The 20,077-nt window shown below is 42.5% G+C and overlaps 1 protein-coding gene across 1 annotated transcript in view; it reads right to left on the bottom strand.

The window, feature by feature from the left end:
- Positions 1–19,105, bottom strand: part of LOC124788848 (octopamine receptor beta-1R-like) — a 76,300-nt gene extending 57,195 nt beyond the window's left edge. The window contains exon 1 of the mRNA XM_047256132.1: positions 18,984–19,105. Coding sequence (XP_047112088.1) covers positions 18,984–19,105 — 122 coding nt within the window. The remainder of the gene's footprint in view (positions 1–18,983) is intronic.
- Between the last annotated feature and the right edge of the window lie 972 nt (positions 19,106–20,077).

Below are 20,077 nucleotides of genomic sequence, written 5' to 3'. Positions count from 1 at the left end.
ACCGTTCTAGGTGCTACAGTCTGGAACAGCGCGACCTCTACGGTCGCAGGTTCGAATCCTGCCTCGGGCATGGATGTGTGAGATGTCCTTAGGTTAGTTAGGTTTAAGTAGTTCTAAGTTCTAGGGGACTGATGACCCCAGATGTTAAGTCCCATAGTACTCAGAGCCATTTGTTTTATTCGGTTCTCTGAAAGAGACTTGAAAGCAAATTGTGTATTTTTGATTTAAGGTTCTGTTATTTCATTCATTTTCATACATATGATCAAACTTGGTGGCACACTCAAGCCATAATCTGTAGTTCCTTTTCCCCATTCGTCAGTGCAAGAACGGTTACCTCGTCACTGCTATCCAAACGGGAAATTCACGCACAGGCGAACTTCCAGCGAGCTGTGCCGCCATCTGCGTGCGTTTTCCTCCTGGTTCCGCTCTGTGAAAAGGTCACGTGGCCATCTGTTTGTTGTCAGGTTTTATAGTCAAACAGGATGACAACTGCAGTGTACTCCAGTGACGTCTACACCGATATGATACACTTACCGATGGGGACGCGCACTGCAGTGCGGCTAAGGCCCGAAGGCTGTTTTCTCATTTCCAACGCGACGTCTACCTTCTGCGCATGTTTTCAGACATACAGAGATGCCTTTGAGGACTGAGGAGCTTTCCAGGTACATCGTGTCGCGGAAAGGCCAACCCCTGACGCACACGATGTTGCCCCGAAAGTTACTGGGTATTTTGGAGAACATCCATTGCACAGAAAGCGTAGCCCAGAAAGTAATAAACCGCATTTTTTTCATCAAAAATTTTTTATTGAACATAATGAAAATTACACACACGAAAGAAGGGTGTTTTATGTACACACTCTATTTTTCCACGTAATTTGCATCCTGTTCTCTAGGCTTCCTCGAACGCGAAACAACGGCGTGTATGCCCTGTCGGTAGCAGTCCTAGCCTACTTGCGGAGCCAGTGCTTCACTAGGTGAATCACCTCTTCATTGACAGATGCAGCGCCAGTTGCCGAGTAGTAATGCGTCTGTCCTCGCCAGTGACAACATCAGCTCGCTGCAATATATCAGGTGCGACAGCCATGGATGGTCTCCCCGGCCGCTGCAAATCGTAGAGCTCCACCGAACCACCTTCTGATGAACTCAGCCTCCGTGCCCAACCACTAACTGTACTTCTGTCGACAGCATATGCTTCATAGACTTTGCACAAGCGTTTGTGAATATTCCCCACAGTTTCTTCCTCTGCAGTAAGAAACTGAATGACGGCCCGTCGCTTGTAATGTACGTCGCCTACAGACGCCATTTTGAAACTGTCCTGTATTTACGATACCTGTAGAAGTGACGGAAACTTGTCGCGCTCACTCAGAGGACTTCAAATAATACATTCGTAATGTTTCGCATTCGTAGCATTGTATCGGATAATAAAAAAAATGCGGTGCATTGCTTTCAACGCAACCCCCGTATTATAAACGAAAGCGTTATCGTGTTGTCGCATTTAGGTTGCAGTATTAATTGTACCTATAATAATAATAAAGAATAGGCCTCCGGTATGTTCTGCCAGTCGTAAAAGGCGACGAAAAGAACAAACCACTAATAGGGCTAACCCCCCTTTTAGTGTGATTAGTTGGTTCAGGACAGAACTAAAGAAGCCTCGGACAAGCGCCGTCATGGTCGGGGACGACGCTTGAACCCTATGTCCGCCCACAATGGTAACGACACTGCTAGCCAACTGGAAAATGATTCAAATCCAAATAGAGGTGTTTTGCAGGATATGCTTCCTGCAACCACCCTAGAAGGAAAACAAAGACAGAGGATGAGATGGTCAGATGAAGTTAATCGACACCTCATGTTCTGTTATTACCAAGCAACAAACCTAGGCACCAACACAACTGGATACAGATCACAAGTATACACAACATTTATTACCAGATACCCAGAATTAAAATTTTTAACAGAACAACGACTAACTGATCAGATCCGTGTAATAATCAAAAATAACAGGATACACCAGTCAGAACTAGAAAACATCAAACAACAAGTACAACAAATACTGGAACAAAATAATGTGCAATCAGAAGAAGAAGAAAATACAGTAATGGACTCAAACATCCCAGAGCAAACAAAGAACAACACGCATCAATTAAACAGTCAGAGGAAAACGAAATCTTAAGACAGCCACCAGAACAAACACAAATAGAACACGAAGTGACACACATGTTAGGTATAGAAGAAAAATTTCAGCTGACATATATAGAATACAAAGACACAAATACAGACATTAGACCATTCTTGCATAGGCCGCCAAATAACCCACAAGTCGAAACAACAATAAAAACTATCAACACAATCATACACAACAAAATAAATGAAAACACAACTATGGAAGAGTTACAACTACTGGTTTATATAGGAGCACTCACTACACTAAATATACACACTAGGCAGAGATCAGAACCAACCAACACACAGAAGAAACCCACAAAACCAGCATGGCAACACAGGCTACAGATCAGAATAGAAAAACTGAGAAAAGACATCGGACAGCTAACACAATTTATAAGAAATGAAATGTCAGAAGAAAAAACGAAAAAGGTTTGGTAAAATCTCACAACAAGAAGCGATAGAACAGTTAGATGAAAAGAAGCAGAAATTACAAGCATTGGCCAAACGACTTAGAAGATACAAAAAAAAAGTGAAAATAGAAGGAAACGAAACCAAACATTCAACACAAATCAAATAAAATTTTACCAGACAATAGACTACTCACACATTAAAATAGACAATCCACCAAACATAACAGACATGGAACACTTCTGGAGCAACATATGGTCAAACCCGGTACAACATAACAGGCATGAACGGTGGATACAAGCAGAAACAGATACATACAAGATGATACCACAAATGCCTGAAGTGATAATTTTGCAACATGAAGTCACCCAAGCAATTAATTCTACCCACAATTGGAAAGCCAATGGAAAAGACAAAATAGCAAATTTCTGGCTAAAGAAATTCACCTCAAGACATTCACATCTAACTAAATTATTTAACAGTTACATTGCAGACCCATACACATTCCCTGATACACTTACACATGGAATAACTTATCTGAAACCTAAAGATCAAGCAGACACAGCAAACTCAGCTAAATATCGCCCCATAACATGCCTACCAACAATATACAAAATATTAACTTCAGTGATTACACAAAAATTAATGACACATACAACACAGAACAAAATTATAGATGAAGAACAAAAAGTCTGTTGCAAAGGAGGACGAGGATGTAAAGAGCAACTGATAACAGATGCAGAGGTGACATATCAAGCTAAAACTAAACAAAGGTCGCTATACTATGCGTACATTGATTACCAAAAAGCTTTTGATAGTGTACCCCACTCATGGTTACTACAAATACTGGAAATATACAAAGTAGATCCTAAATTGACACAGTTGCTAAACATAGTAATGAAAAATTGGAAAACCACACTTAATATTCAAACAAATTCAAATAATATCACACCACAGCCAATACAGATTAAGCATGAAATATACCAAGGAGGCTCATTAAGTCCTTTCTGGTTCTTCCTTGCTGTGAACCCACTATCCAACATGCTAAATAATACAAATTATGGATACAATATTACTGGAACATACCCACACAAAATCACACATCTGCTATACATGGACGATCTAAAACTACCGGCAGCAACAAATCAACAACTCAACCAATTACTAAAGATAACAGAAGTATTCAGCAATCATATAAGTATGGCTTTTGGAACAGACAAATGTAAGAAAAATAGCATAGTCAAGGGAAAACACACTAAACAAGAAGATTACATATTGGATAACCACAGCGACTGCATAGAAGCGATGGAAAAAACAGATGTCTATAAATATCTAGGATACAGACAAAAAATAGGAATAGATAATACAAATATTAAAGAAGAACTAAAAGAAAAATATAGACAAAGACTAACAAAAATACTGAAAACAGAATTGACAGCAAGAAACAAGACAAAAGCTATAAATACTTATGCTATACCAATATTGACCTACTCATTTGGAGTAGTGAAATGGAGTAACACAGACCTAGAAGCACTCAATACACTTACGCGATCACAATGCCACAAATATAGAATACATCACATACATTCAGCAACTGAAAGATTCACATTAAGCAGAAAGGAAGGAGGAAGGGGATTTATCGACTTAAAAAACCTACGTTATGGACAGGTAGACAATGTAAGAAAATTCTTTATAGAACGAGCAGAAACTAGCAAAATATACAAAGCAATCACTCATATAAATACATCGGCTACACCACTGCAATTTCATAACCACTTCTACAACCCTTTAGATCACATAACATCAACAGATACGAAGAAAGTAAATTGGAAAAAGAAAACACTACATGGCAAGCACCCATTTCATCTAACACAGCCACACATCGATCAAGACGCATCCAACACATGGCTAAGAAAAGGCAATATATACAGTGAGACGGAAGGATTCATGATTGCAATACAGGATCAAACAATAAACACCAGATATTACAGCAAGCATATTATTAAAGATCCCAATACCACAACAGATAAATGCAGACTTTGCAAACAACAAATAGAAACAGTAGATCACATCACAAGCGGATGTACAATACTAGCAAATACAGAATACTCCATAAGACATGACAATGTAGCAAAAATAATACATCAACAGCTTGCCTTACAACATAAACCTATAATACAACATGTTCCCACATACAAGTGTGCATCACAAAATGTACTGGAGAACGATGAATACAAATTATACTGGAACAGAACCATTATAACAGATAAAACAACACCACATAACAAACCTGACATCATACTCACCAATAAAAAGAAGAAATTAACACAACTAATCGAAATATCCATACCCAATACAACAAATATACAAAAGAAAACAGGAGAAAAAATTGAAAAATGCATCCAACTGGCTGAGGAAGTCAAGGACATGTGGCATCAGGATAAAGTTGACATTATACCAATTATAATATCAACTACAGGAGTCATACCACACAATATCCACCAGTACATCAATGCAATACAGTTACATCCAAACTTATATACACAACTACAGAAATCTGTAATTATTGACACTTGTTCAATTACCCGAAAGTTCCTAAATGCAATGTAACATATACCGTACAGTTAAAAGGAAGTCACGCTTGATCATGGTCCGTGTCACCTTCCATTTTTAACCAGACATAACGTCTGAGACAAGAAAGAAATAATAATAATAATCCTGCCTCGGGCATGGATGTGTGTGATGTCCTTAGGTTAGATAGGTTTAAGTAGTTCTAAGTTCTAGGGGACTGATGACCTCAGATGTTAAGTCCCATAGTGCTCAGGGCCATTTGAACCATAATACACTCCTGGAAATTGAAATAAGAACACTGTGAATTCATTGTCCCAGGAAGGGGAATCTTTATTGACACATTCCTGGGGTCAGATACATCACATGATCACACTGACAGAACCACAGGCACATAGACACAGGCAACAGAGCTTGCACAATGTCGGCACTAGTACAGTGTATATCCACCTTTCGCAGCAATGCAAGCTGCTATTCTCCCATGGAGACGATCGTAGAGATGCTGGATGTAGTCCTGTGGAACGGCTTGCGATGCTATTTCCACCTGGCGCCTCAGTTGGACCAGCGTTCGTGCTGAACGTGCAGACTGCGTGAGACGACGCTTCATCCAGTCCCAAACATGCTCAATGGGGGACAGATCCGGAGATCTTGCTGGCCAGGGTAGTTGACTTACACCTTCTAGAGCACGTTGTGTGGCACGGGATACATGCGGACGTGCATTGTCCTGTTGTAACAGCAAGTTCACTTGCCGGTCTAGGAATGGTAGAACGATGGGTTCGATGACGGTTTGGATGTACCGTGCACTATTCAGTGTCCCCTCGACGATCACCAGTGGTGTACGGCCAGTGTAGGAGATCGCTCCCCACACCATGATGCCGGGTGTTGGCCCTGTGTGCCTCGGTCGTATGCAGTCCTGATTGTGGCGCTCACCTGCACGGCGCCAAACACGCATACGACCATCATTGGCACCAAGGCAGAAGCGACTCTCATCGCTGAAGACGACACGTCTCCATTCGTCCCTCCATTCACGCCTGTCGCGACACCACTGGAGGCGGGCTGCACGATGTTGGGGTGTGAGCGGAAGACGGCCTAACGGTGTGCGGGACCGTAGCCCAGCTTCATGGAGACGGTTGCGAATGGTCCTCGCCGATACCCCAGGAGCAACAGTGTCCCTAATTTGCTGGGAAGTGGCGGTGCGGTCCCCTACGGCACTGCGTACGATCCTACGGTCTTGGCGTGCATCCGTGCGTCGCTGCGGTCCGGCCCCAGGTCGACGGACACGTGCACCTTCCGCCGACCACTGGCGACAACATCGATGTACTGAGGAGACCTCACGCCCCACGTGTTGAGCAATTCGGCGGTACGTCCACCTGGCCTCCCGCATGCCCACTATACGCCCTCGCTCAGAGTCCGTCAACTGCACATACGGTTCACGTCCACGCTGTCGCGGCATGCTACCAGTGTTAAAGACTGCGATGGAGCTCCGTATGCCACGGCAAACTGGCTGACACTGACAGCGGCGGTGCACAAATGCTGCGCAGCTAGCGCCATTCGACGGCCAACACAGCAGTTCCTGGTGTGTCCGCTGTGCCGTGCGTGTGATCATTGCTTGTACAGCCCTCTCGCAGTGTCCGGAGCAAGTATGGTGGGTCTGACACACCGGTGTCAATGTGTTCTTTTTTCCATTTCCAGGAGTGTAATAATAATAGGGTCGTTGTTATTAATATTATGAAAGTCATTAGATCTCGTCCAGTAACACCTATTTCTCATCGGAAATAGTGCAAAGAACAGCTGCAGTGGACCTGGGGATATCGAGGTCTACAATACAAAGGATTCTGGAGGAGCGAAAATGGCATCTCTTTAACCTGCACCTACAGCAACAGCTACTTGGAAATGATTTCCAAAATCGGCTGTCGTTCTGCAGACTCCTCGTACATAAAGCAGACGTAAATCCGGGTTTTATCGGGCAGTTTTTATGGAGAGATGAATGGAATTTCGTCAATGACACAAATCTCAATAGACACATCTACATTACTGGGTTCCTGAAAATCCTCCATGGCTACGACCACTCCACATACTATCGCACTGAGGTGTTGACGTATGGTGCAGTATTCAAGAAAACCACATCATTGGAGCAGTTCATTTGGCTCCCAGAATAACTGGTCGGCTGTATTTACAATTCCTACAGAATGAGCTGAATCTTGGACATCTCCTAGGAAACATCCCACTGCAGTCAGCTGTGAGGCACTGGTTTCAGTACGAGTATGCACCACCCCATTACTGTAGAGGGAATAAGGAATATCTCAACAATGTGTACCCCAAACGATGGATAGGTCGTTGTGGTTGCATTCGATAGCCAGCGAAATCGCCTGATTGAATGCCCTTGGATTCTTTTCTTGTGACGTTATGTCAAAGCCAGGGTCTATGAAACGGAACCGCAAAATGCAGTGGTGTTAAAAGAACGAATACGTCAAGCTTGGGCTTCAATATCTGCGGAAATATTAAGAGGTGTCCGTACTAACACCAAGACGCGCTTACATCAATGCATACAACAACGAGGACATGCATTTGAACATTTGTATTGTGAATAATGCAATTATAATGATCAGTGTCTGTAACATAGGTTTAAAGGAACATAATTTGTGATATTCGTTATATTCATTGTCCTTCATTGCAATCAAAGGTATGATAGCATCTATTTAATACTGCCAGCTGTGAAGCACGAACTGGTGCCTAATGTGTTGTTAATAAATTAGCTGTCACATGCTGATATGCCTTGAAACAGAAAACCAGTATACTTTGGCCTTTGTGAATATTGCTTTGGTCAGTGAGATTCTTCTACACAGACACCTTTATCGGCCCAGGAATCGAACCTGGCACCTCTCCTACAGCAAACTAGTTTTCTAGTGAGGATCAATAGGACCAGTTATAGCTATAAAGCGTCTTTTATCAACTCTGGTCTAGTGTTTAGCAGGGTATCCTCTGTGGTGGTGTGGAATGCTCTTTACAGTTCTGCTTAGGCAAACCTTTCGGCGTCAGTGGGATCCGGGATCACTTAACGTCAACTGAGGATGAAGTGCGTGGGCCAGCTGGTAATATATATACAAGTTTTTCCTTGTTATAATTTTACTGGTAGCTTGGCTAACCTGATCATTTAAAAACAAACCATACAGTCAGCTGATTGTTGACAAGTGACACACTAACAGCAGCAGACATTTACTTAGCGAAAATGGTTTCCTACAAAATGTGCGAAAGCGATAGAAATATGTTATATGAGTTGCTACGAGATGCAAATTTACATGGCGTTAGTGATACCGGTATCTTTGGCGGTGATGATTATGAGAATGATATCGATGTACCGAGCGAACATTTAGGCATAGAAAGAATGAAACCCGTATCTGCAAATGAAGACTATTCTGACATGGATGATGAAAATTATGAAATTGCAGAATCTGGTGACAACGAAATGGGCGAAATTTACATACGATAAAATGGTAAATTGTGGAAAGAGTTACCTCCTCCTGAAAGGAGACAACAGGTAAGCTCGGGCTGACAGCTTTCAGCGAAAACATTTCAAAAGTATATCACAACATGAAACTTTTTTTACTGTTGACATACTGAACGAAATTTGTCTGCACACTAATTCTGAGGACTCTTCTAAAATCCCATATTCATGGAATGATGTTACTACAGAAGAGTTGCTAGCATTTACTGGATTTTCTTGCGTGTTTTCTGAGACTGGCAAAAGAGTCAATGGTAAATTTATGGTTCAAATGTCCTGCATTTTCAAGACTAGTATTTACTGCAACAATGGGAAGGTACACATTTGTTTAAATTTTACATTCCTTCGATTTAATGCTAAAACCACAAGACGTGATCATAAGAATGTCTGACAAATTACCACCAAACAGAAAAAAAAGTTAAGAGGGTAAAGACTGGATTTCAAATCGTTACGTCACAGCAGATCAGTGTCTCCCATCCATTTTTAGACCATTATCGTTGAGTGCAGTCAGACATTAGCTATTAGATCGGCCGCCTCTGCCATCTGTTTTCGCCCTCCCCCCTTCCCGTAATTTATCACCAACTTTAACACTGATCCAAACTGTAGAATGAAAGACTCTTCTTGGCACACTTTTACTTTAAAAATGATGAAAGATGAATGATATTTAATTTGTATCTGTGTGTGTGTGTGTGTGTGTGTGTGTGTGTGTGTGTGTGTGTGTGTGTGTGTGTGTCTGTATGCGTGTGTGTGTGTGTTTGTGTGTGTGTGCGCGCCTTAGAATGAATGACTAAGGAATTCGTGGTGGATCACAAGTGCTACCCAAAACTAATTCTCAAAAATAAAAGCAAACTATCCACATTGAGGGTACACACATCGTACAAAGCATGCTTCCCCTTCATTACTTCTCTCAAGCGCGGCACTTGCTTGACATTCAATCTGAAACCCCATTTAAAATCAAACAAGTTCGTAAATCACTTCGCCGGCCGCGATGGTCTCGCGGTTCTAGGCGCCCAGTCCGTAACCATGCGACTGCTACGGTCGCAGGTTCGAATCTTGCCTCGGGCATGAGTGTGTGTGATGTCCTTAGGTTAGTTAGGTTTAAGTAGTTCTAAGTTCTAGGGGACTGATGACCACAGCAGTTGCGTCCCATAGTGCTCAGAGCCATTTGAACCATTTTTTTCGTAAATCACTTCACTGCTGCACTTCTTACCTCTATGCTGACAGTAATTGGGCGAATTCAGGCTGTTAATGCTTTGTGTCTGAACACTCTAATAATAATAATAATAATAATAATAATAATAATAATAATGAAACTGCGTTCAGCACTATAGTAGCCCTTACGTAGTTACAGCTCTGTCATGCTGTCAGTTCATTTATTTATCTATTTAGAGGGTGGTAATAAAACAATTTATGGACTACTGCAGTAGTATCTACAACTTGGAGAAGACATTTTCTTGTGATGTTTAGGATCTGTTACATGTATGTCTCACTCTTATCATCAGCAATGTACGGGAAAAGTCACAATATATGTGCGTGGTGAATGGACTACGGGAGGAATCTGTAACCTCCACCACATTAATGCTACTAACTGAGAAAAAGTAATTATTGATAACTTATGTAACCAGTATTAGAGCCTTACAGAATAGTGATAATAGTAATGATCATTTAAAAATAATTTAGTTTTCTGACTCACTCATTATGTAATTGTTTAGTTTTTAGCCCTCAGAAAATTTCATTTTATCCCTCAGGGGGTAATTACCCCCAGGCTGGGAACCACTACAGTAGACGAACAAATGGTTGCATTTAGGGCTGGATGCTCGTTTCTTTTTTCATGAAAACAAAACCAGGAAAACATGGGATGAAAATTTTGGTCGCAGCAAATGCCCGCACTTTCTATGAACGCAGTACGCATGTATATATTGCAAAAATAAAGGAGGGAGAGAAAATAAGCAAAGGCTCTTGGAGACACGGATCTCTTCAGTAATTTGTATGGCACAGGCAGGGGCGTCACTACTAACAAACATTCTACTAGCCGCGAGCTTCCAGAGTTACAATTAACAAAGAATACGACGTTGGTAAGCATAACGCAACATAATAAACCAGAGATTACAGTATTATTTTTGAAATATAAACAGTGGACGATACACTCTTCCGTCTTTGGTTTTACCAATGAAAAAACGGTGGCATCTCATGTACCACCAATGATAACAGGGGTTACATTTCTCTCTTAGCAACGTCATGATGGCTGATGTGTTAACGAAGCAAGTTATCTCAAGCCGGAAATTTCATGCATTATAATGCTACCAAAAGTTGTGTTAATGTGCTCGACAAGTAGATGAAGGAAGGTACACGCTCGAGATCCATAGGTGATGGTCTATGAAACTCTTCTTCAGTTTGATTGATGTTGCCTGTGTTGTTGTTTTTGTTCTCCGGATGACAAAATACCCAACCTGGAGGCAAAAGAAGGAATAGCACCGGCGCCTGTTTCTGCAAGCGTTGGAAGAAGAAATGGTGATACCTCACATTACAAAGAGCAAAAAGTTGGAAGAACGTTGGCAAACATGTCCTCAGTTCGAAGAATTTGGTGGGTGTATGTAAGGAAACTCAACAACCCCGAACAATAGAAAAACGTCAAGACAGGCAACGAGGAAAATGCTTCATCTGTCAATCAGGAATGTGACGAAAAAAAGTGAATGCGTTTGCAACGATCAGCCTCAAAGGTAATCCGTGTAGTTTACAAAAATTGTTCCTAACTGTTGTCGCTGTTTCAAATTAAATTTTCTCTTTGGCGACAAAAGAAATGGAATAACACCACACTGTAACATTTAAATTAAATTTTGATTCTAAAATACTGTACTTGCAATAATTTGGAATAAAAAATGTAATTTAATTTATCTTTACACGCCACACACTATAAATAACGTCCAAAACTATGACAGAATGCTTCTTGCAATCATAATAAAGTTTAAATAATAAAGTACAATGTAAAATACGCTTCAAATTATTTTAAAAAAAAGGACGTAGTAGATACAAAATGCATCCACTCAGTAAAAGAGAAAAATGTTTTATCTCAGTATATCGAAGGCTGAGGTAAGTTTATGATACTTTCGAGAGACCGTTATTTTATAAATTCTGCAGTTACAACATTTCCAATTCCATTCATGTAGCAACTATGATTAACAAAGATAACTACAACAACGTGCTGTTTTTATATGCCACCACATGTGAAATTTTACACATTTGTCAGAATCATTAAATTAAATGGTTGTACAGTAACGAACATGTACAAATCAGACATAAGAGTCGAAACCTTGCAAACAGAATCCTACGACATGTTCAGAAGAAATGTCTACCTTTATGTTATAGTTTTCTTGAAAATCCGGAGAGAAAATTTGCGCTCCTTTTGATCTTCGTCAATTGCATAAATGCGAGAACATCCTTGAAACACTATTGTATTATAGATATTAAGCACCGTAAAAGAGCAATAAGGCCGTGCAGTAACAATGACACACAATTTGCTGTTGATGTGTAGCACCGTATTTGCTGCGAACAATAAAGCCGTTCACTAACATATTGGTCTCCAAGATCTTTCTACCGTTACTGTTGTGAGTCAAAGTGTAATACTCATTTTATTTTATAACGTGTATATTACACGAATACAGTGCAGTTCAGGTTTATACTTATAGCCTTCGACGCACGTATAAAATCGGCTAACTCAAGCGAGATGTTCTTTAACCGGAAAGCTTGCTGTAGAACCGCGGTTCCTTACTCTGCGTCGTGTCAAAGCGACGGTGACCTGTGAGGGGGATGGAGCCTCAGGAACTTAGCGTATCCTTCAGTTCGCCGCAGCGCGAGACGACGTCGATTATTCAGTGCCCGCGCGGTGAATTATGAAGGCCCGCTGGCGGAACCCTGTGGTAGGCGAGCCGGCTTCGGGATTAGCGGGGCTCGCGGCTGTCGCCACTGGATTATCTGGAGCGACAAGTGTGACGAGCCTGCCCCCTCTCATCCAGTTACACGGTACTCTTCCTGCAGACTCGAGAGCGGGCAGGCGAGTCCCCACTCTGTCTACAAAGCTACTACGTTACACGAAGCAACTACAGGCTTCTTCACAACGCTATACCGACCCTTCCAGAGCAAACCCTTATATCAGTGTCGATACAGTGCGCAGACACGCTCGATAAGTGTTTATCATCCGCTCAGTGCTTAAACAGCGTACGGAACACAGAAATTAGTAACGCCTGTGAATCCAACACCTTCAGTGCAAATGCGCGTTACGGTCGACCTCCTACAGGAATCTCAAAGCAGTGAGCATGGAGGACCTGAACGGGGGCTGCGTATAGGTGACATTAGGTGAGAGTGTGGGTCGGCCGAGGGGCCGAGAGTCTGCACAGTTGCGATAAATACTGTGTCCGAGTGGCGCAGTGTTTGACGCAGCTGTCTAGTAAACAGGAGATTCTGGGTTCGAATATCGGTCTGGCATACAATTTCACTCGGCGCCCCTTACTCCGTGAAAATTTCCAATGCAGCTGACATCATGAGTTCCTTCCCTTTCTGCCCCCTCCAATTTACGTAACATTATATTTCTTGACAATTGCTACCGAACAGAGACATTGTTGGACAGGAATCGCACACAAGTCATGACATCGGGTTCTCAGTAAGGAATATTCCGTCCTCAGGCACTAAAGCACATTTTGCACCAGTGTATGCTGACATGAGTTCCTTTCCCTTCTCCCCCTCCAACTTCAAATTACGTGACAATACCTTTCTTGACAATTGATACCGAACACAGACATTGTTGGACAGGAATCACACACAGATCATGACATCGGGCTCTCAGTAAGGAATATTCCGTCCTCGGGCACTAAAGCACATTTTGCACCAGTTGCTCATACTGGTTGCCAAACTGTTGAGGAATTCTTGGGGGATATTGTCCCACTCCTTTCTCATGGTGTTTTACAGGTCTTTCATGCTTCGATGACGGGTATTAGTTCAGTAGTAAGTAGGCCATTCCATACGTTCAACATCTTGACTTCCCTTTGTGTGCGACACCTCAGAGGTCCTGTGCGGGTGGACTTTGTCGTCGTTAACAGAAAATCGGGACCTACCACATCCCTAAACAGACGACTCGATCCAGAATAATCTTCCTGCAATACCGCGGTGCTGCAACAGTATCTCGCGCCAAGATGTGCAAACGTGTTCAGTCATTGTGAGCAATGCCTGCCCACACCTCAACGCCTAGGCCATACCGTTAACGTTCATGAACAATCTGTGATATGTAACGTGTTCCCCTCTCTCCACACTTGCTACAGTGAAGCTGGATTCGTCAGAGCACATCACACCGGACCGCCGTTGCTGACTCCAACCGATATGCTCCCTTCACCAACGAATTCTCCCTCGACGTTGAACTGGGTGCATCTAATAGGATTCCGAGCACACAAATCAACCTGATATTAATCGTCGTGATGTGGTTCCGTCTCACATATGTGTAAATACCGGGAGTGGTTGCAAGGTGTGCAGCGATCTGGCTAGGAGTGAGCTATCTGCACTTTTTTGGCACTACACTACGTATAGATACCCTAACGGTCAGATGGCATAATTCCGCAAAATATTTACACCTTCAGAGACCTTTTTTAATCAAGAGACGACGCTTTTGGACACACCCATTCTTGCGGCCACAATAGTGACATTTAACTGGCTTCGAGCCCTCCAACTGCTCGTCCGCGATCGTAAGCACTGAACTGATGTCTTGCAGGCATGTTGCCGTACCGCAAGGAAGCTTGCACTAATCAGTTCCTCAACTTCCTTCATCAAACATCGTATTGGATGAACTGTCACTAACACGTTCCATCCTAAAAATTACTTTTAGTGTTATTGGTCGGGTGATGGTAGCAATTGTCGGTTCTTCCATAGTGAATGGCAGTTGTCCCTTAGCAAGTGTCAGTTTTTCCTCAGCAGTTGCCAAGTAGTGTATCATCAATGCAGGAAACGCGTGCGCGCAGAGTCTATGTGAATCAATGCACGATGCCCTGTACTGCTAGACGCGAAATTGGTTCTTAGTCATCCCGCACGGCAGCTGTGGCTTTCTTCCGGGAAAGGCAATTTCCCACACCACAAACGCTGCTCGCTCTTCAGGTTACAGACAGACTATGCCTGTACGCACACTGTATGCGCCTCACCAGAAATAACCCCTTTACCGACGCAACGTACTCCTTGATACAAAGGAAACCCCTACGAGGGCAGGTTATGGTGTGTGGTATTAGGAAGATACTGTGCGGCTGGTCCCGGCGGAGGTTCGAGTCCTCCCTCGGGCATGGGTGTGTGTGTTTGTCCTTAGAATAATTTAGGTTAAGTAGTGTGTAAGCTTAGGGACTGATAACCTTAGCAGTTAAGTCCCATAAGATTTCACACACATTTGAACATTTGTAGTAGGAAGATAATGGATTTAGCTGGAAGGGGCGGCTTCTCAGCAGGTGGGACGGACATGTGCTGTCGTTTTGCCCCTGTAAAAGTGCCTGTTTCTGTCGGGCTAGGTGCAATGTCCGTATAGGTACTGTCTGTCTGTCTAATGAAAAAACAACAGCTTTTGTGATCGAAGCTGCATCTCCCAGAAGAATGGCGCAACTGTCATACACGAAAACTAAGAATCGATTTTCCGCGTAGCAGTACAGCGGAGCGTTCTATAATTTACGAATATTCTGTTCATTAGCTGTCAGTGTGACTTAAGGTTTCTCCGTTCACCCAGAGCAGTTACGTTTAACAGCATCAGTGACTGGACAATGTGTCACAGTAGTTAAAAGGCTAGACGCATCTGGGAGGAGTGCGATCCACATACCGTTCGTGTCTTACCTATTTTGTTAATAAATGACATAAAATCTTTGTAAGATTGATTATTGGTTGTATATTTGTTTGGACGCATTTTTATAGGAGTCCTCGATCATTAAGTACTATTTTAATAAATCTGTCATCATCGCTTTTTTTCTCATAAACTATACAACCTGACATTTAGCGATGTAGCGAAACGATGAGTAGCGTCGCGCTCGCAAGTGTATTCATCTTTGGCCAGAAGTCGTGGCTGGCGGTCTGAGACGCCACGTGGCAATGAGCCACGCTCCCTTGAGGTTCGGCTGTCGGACAGCGAGGTTTGCTGAGGAACAGAGTCGGAAGTTGGTCACAATCTTGCTCCGTGTTGACTCGAGTGGTTTCGTATTCTGGGTCCTCGGTTCGTCGCCGAAGACCCTCCTGGTGCACACGGGGCGTGTGGCCGTGGGGACTTGAGCAGATGAGAGTGGGGCCGGATGAGCGGAGCATGCCACCTGATGTTTATAGCCGTAACGGTGTCGTTGTCGGCAGCAGCTAGCAGAGAAGGAGTTCTACCACTGGGGGAAAGCTCCTCTTATACCGAAGTCAGCCTGTGACCTCTAGCAGCTTGTCGGACACTTATTACGGGTGAGAAGGTTTCAAAACTTTCCCTAAGGTTTAGTTCGTTGCGTAGCACGTTGTGGTCTTGGGGCAAGATTCTTCTTTCTTTTGATCTTTTCAGTGGCTTTAATTGAAGATGCTTGCATTCTCCTCCTCGCGTCGCTGACTAGAGTTAATTTGGTTTTAGGCCATACAAGGACGCTCCAGACTTTTAAATTTCTATATGGTGTAGCTCCGCCTTCCTTAAAGTGTATTTCTGATTTTTGTAATTATTATGTTTTTTGTGATATCTAAAACAATTCTGTAATGCACTCCGGCTTGTGCTTCACCTGTATGGACTGCTAATCTGAATAACTTGTGCAATTGGGTGCGTAAATTTAGCTCCCTTTCAAAGTGTGTTAACGGGAAATGTTATCCTTCTTGGCTGGGTAACTTAAGGTACTGTAGGCCCCATGTTAAGACGACGAAGAGGGTGGGCGCTTTCCTTTTCTTATTTACTGCCTTGCCGTGCCGTTTGTTTGGTTGTAGCTCACTTTGCTAAAGAAATTGATACGTATTTAATTCAAAGCATTTCATGTAACCGCTTCTTTGCTCACGTGCGTTTGCTATTTAACTTTTGTCTGTAGAGTCCTTATTTAAAGTAATTCCAAAGTTTTGAAATTGTTGCTATGATGTTTGTATTAGTTCAATTTGCCTTTTGAAGTGACTGATAATTACTTTACGTGTGTTGCTAACTCGCGTTTCGAACGCTTGTCCGTTGTTGAACATTTTTCTTGGTATTGATTGCAGTGAAGCATAATTCTGTTTGTTTTTAAGAGAAGGCTCATGTGATCAATAACAAGATTTAAAGTGTTAACTGGATCTCTTGCTACTGTATGCATTTCAAGTTGTTTAAGGTTTGTGTTTCGGAAAGAAATGATATCTGATTTCCTTGACCAGTCTAGCAAGTAAATCGTCCCGAATTGAAACTTATTCTTTCAAGCTTTTTCTGACATTGTCATTGTAATAAATTGTATTTAAAATTTATTTGTGTCACCCAGTCCTCTCGTCACCAAGCGATACGCAGCGTTACGGACACGTTTCAGCTTAAGTCCACGGGTTCTTTCATGAAACTACATCTTTTGTCACTTGCACATCTTGTTTGTTGCGCCTTTATCGAGTGTACCATTCTAGTTTTTCCCAGGGAATGATTGCACAGAACCTCTAGAGAAAAGGTGTACCAAGCTAATAGCTTTCTTTGACTCACACCTAGTGGATTCCATTTTTCCTTCGTCCTGTATTGCATGAGTGTTTCTGCTGAAAAATGGCGTGAGTGTTAAATCACAAAATAAAAAAAGAAATGGGATGTAGAAGGAAGCAGCTGAGCACGGGGCGAGGGAGTTGGTTGGGCATTCGAAACTCAACGATCTCTCCCCTCCGCTTTTTAAACAGAGAAACCGTGCTGTAGCTACCGACGTTTTAGACACGACAGAGAAAGGGTAACAGGCCATGATACGGATGAAAAATCTGAACCTGGTGCGAGAGAAGTGGTTGAACATTTCAAATTCAACGAATCTCTCTCCTGCCCTTTTTTATAAAAGTGGAGCAATTTTGGTAGCCGAAGTCGCTTTCTAGTATTCCTTTCAGTGTTCGGTTTGCTGACAGACGTGCCTTCCGCACCAAACCTGTCTGGTATTGGGAGGAACGTATCAGAATGCCAGTTTTGTAATTTATCGTTTTTATATCCTTTTATTTCTGTCTTGTTATGATAGGGAACTCTTTAGTGTTACTAATAGCTTTTCTGACAGTATTTTGGTGTGCTTGGGAAGATCATCACAGAAACCGTCTACAAGTGGGTAATCTCTAATTATTGTCTGAGACCCTTCATTGCAACTTTTGTCAAATTGGTCAGTCTTGCATGTGGAAGAACTCAGGCCGATTTCCTTTCGGTAATGAGTTGTAATGAGTTCCTGTGCTTGCTCAAGTAAGCAGTATATGTTGGTGTTTCCTATGCAATTCGTCATTGCCCTGATGCAGCGCAGGGAGCTGTGGGTATTGGGCACAACGAGTACCTATATCGTGCTAGAATTACGGCATGACAGTGACTTTTCAGAATTTTTAAGAGTTTATTTGGACTACAGGTTCCACCCAACCCCCTCCCCCCCCCTCCCTTCCGCCCCCATCCAACTATCAAAGCAGTGTTCTCTATCCACTCTGTCACCACTGAATTTCCGTAGCGAACAGTGAACGACATTATGACATGATTTCTAAGCGTATGTGCAAGAAATGCGGGAGACTAAAATACTCTTCTTTTATCACAAACGAATACGTCAGTTCTTCGGCTTAGAGCTCATTTCCCGTCGTCTTAGATTAATGTTCCATTAGATCTAAACCATCGTGTATTAGGGAACCAGCTGATGTTTATGGCGAATGTTATGAATTCTAATATAAAGATGTGTTGAACCATTTATCCTTGTTAAAAGAAAGGAAATAAAATACTGTAATTGAAAACTTCACTGTTAACCTGAAGACATCGCGATCGTACCTGAGACTGTACCCGACATCCCAACTTGTCTCTTACGAAAGAGTAAGAGGGGCAACATAGTAATATCTTTTCCCACAAGCATGTCGATGCTGAATTATGTGCAATAGGTCCGAATGTTATAAGAGCTCCGCTAAGCCACATTTCACCACCTGTCTGCTTATAAGACGTTCTTTCGTTATTACCCAGGTCAATGCTCAAAGAAGTGGGATACAAAAGTTCTATACACACCATATCATAACTTTTTCAGTTGCACCCTTACTTTTCTGGGACTAAACTGATCTTCGTGGAGTGTCTTTTTGATTTATCTTTGTTTCTGTAGACTATATTCCGAAAAATGTTCACAAATGTCAACTACAAAAAGCGAATAATCGTTTGTTTCGCGTCCGCATGGATTTACGGTAGGTCGTGTTGTGTTTTGTATGTACGGAGCCGCCGAAGTGTGACCGCTGCCTCATGGCGGCAGAGTCGAGCCTCTGGCAACGGGTACAGTTCGTCAGTCAGTCTTTTGCTCGCCGCCATGTTTGCTGCACGAGGTCCGTATGGATGACGCGCACATACCGGCACCGAATGCAGGCTGTGTGCCTGTCCTTTTACGCTGCTGTGTACTGTGACGATGCCCAGACAAATGCTGCGGAATTACAAGAAAAGAGCGCAGGCTATCACCTGCCATTTTCGCGCTGCCGTGTTCGACGTATGCTGTTCCTGTTCATGCTACACTTGTCACATTCGGGCGGAGGGACCAAAACATAGCGGGTGGTTGTAATTAAAGTGCAGACACTGACGGAGGGTTAGTGCAGGTTGTAACTATGGTATGTCAGCGAAACTAGGTAGATATGCTAATGCACTTACACAGAAAAAAAACTTTCATTTCTGGCCACCTGGTGAAAATCTGACACTGTGAATGCAAGGAAGACGTATAGAAATGTCTCCATATGTAATGGATTAGGAACGGAACGTGGGGAGAAAAGATCATACAGTTGAGAATGCCATTATGTTAATTTCATTATTAACTGCCTCTTATGCAGTTTATTCTGTGTCAGCACCAGAGGCGTCAAGAAGATGCTTCATAGATATAACGACGTTATCAACAGTGGCTCGCTGCAGCTGCAGTGGAATATCAACAACTTGTTCCTCTATACTGGCCTTCAGGTCATGTGGAGACCGAACATCTCTCTGGTAAAACTATTCTTTTAGATACCCCCAGAGTCGAAAATCAAATGGATGCAGATCAGGTGATCTTACCGCCCATGCATCAGGAAAACCTCTGCAGATAATACATTCATGGATTTTTTTAATGATGCTGCCGCCATTTGACTAATAATTTTTGTTTCTTTGCTATACGATTCAGCTTTTGACCTTAGGCCATTTGCAAGCACCAAAACGTATTTGCATGTCAAAAGACATACTTCAAAATGAGCCAAGACCGAAATTTGGATCGTAGAACAATAAAATAAAAAATATTGCATCAAATGGCGGCAGCATCATTCAAAA

This window comes from Schistocerca piceifrons, chromosome 3, assembly GCF_021461385.2.
Source record: "Schistocerca piceifrons isolate TAMUIC-IGC-003096 chromosome 3, iqSchPice1.1, whole genome shotgun sequence".
NCBI classification, from domain to species: domain Eukaryota; kingdom Metazoa; phylum Arthropoda; class Insecta; order Orthoptera; family Acrididae; genus Schistocerca; species Schistocerca piceifrons.
The sequence above is the reverse complement of the archived record's forward strand: the minus strand, read 5'-3'. Positions and strand labels throughout refer to the sequence as shown.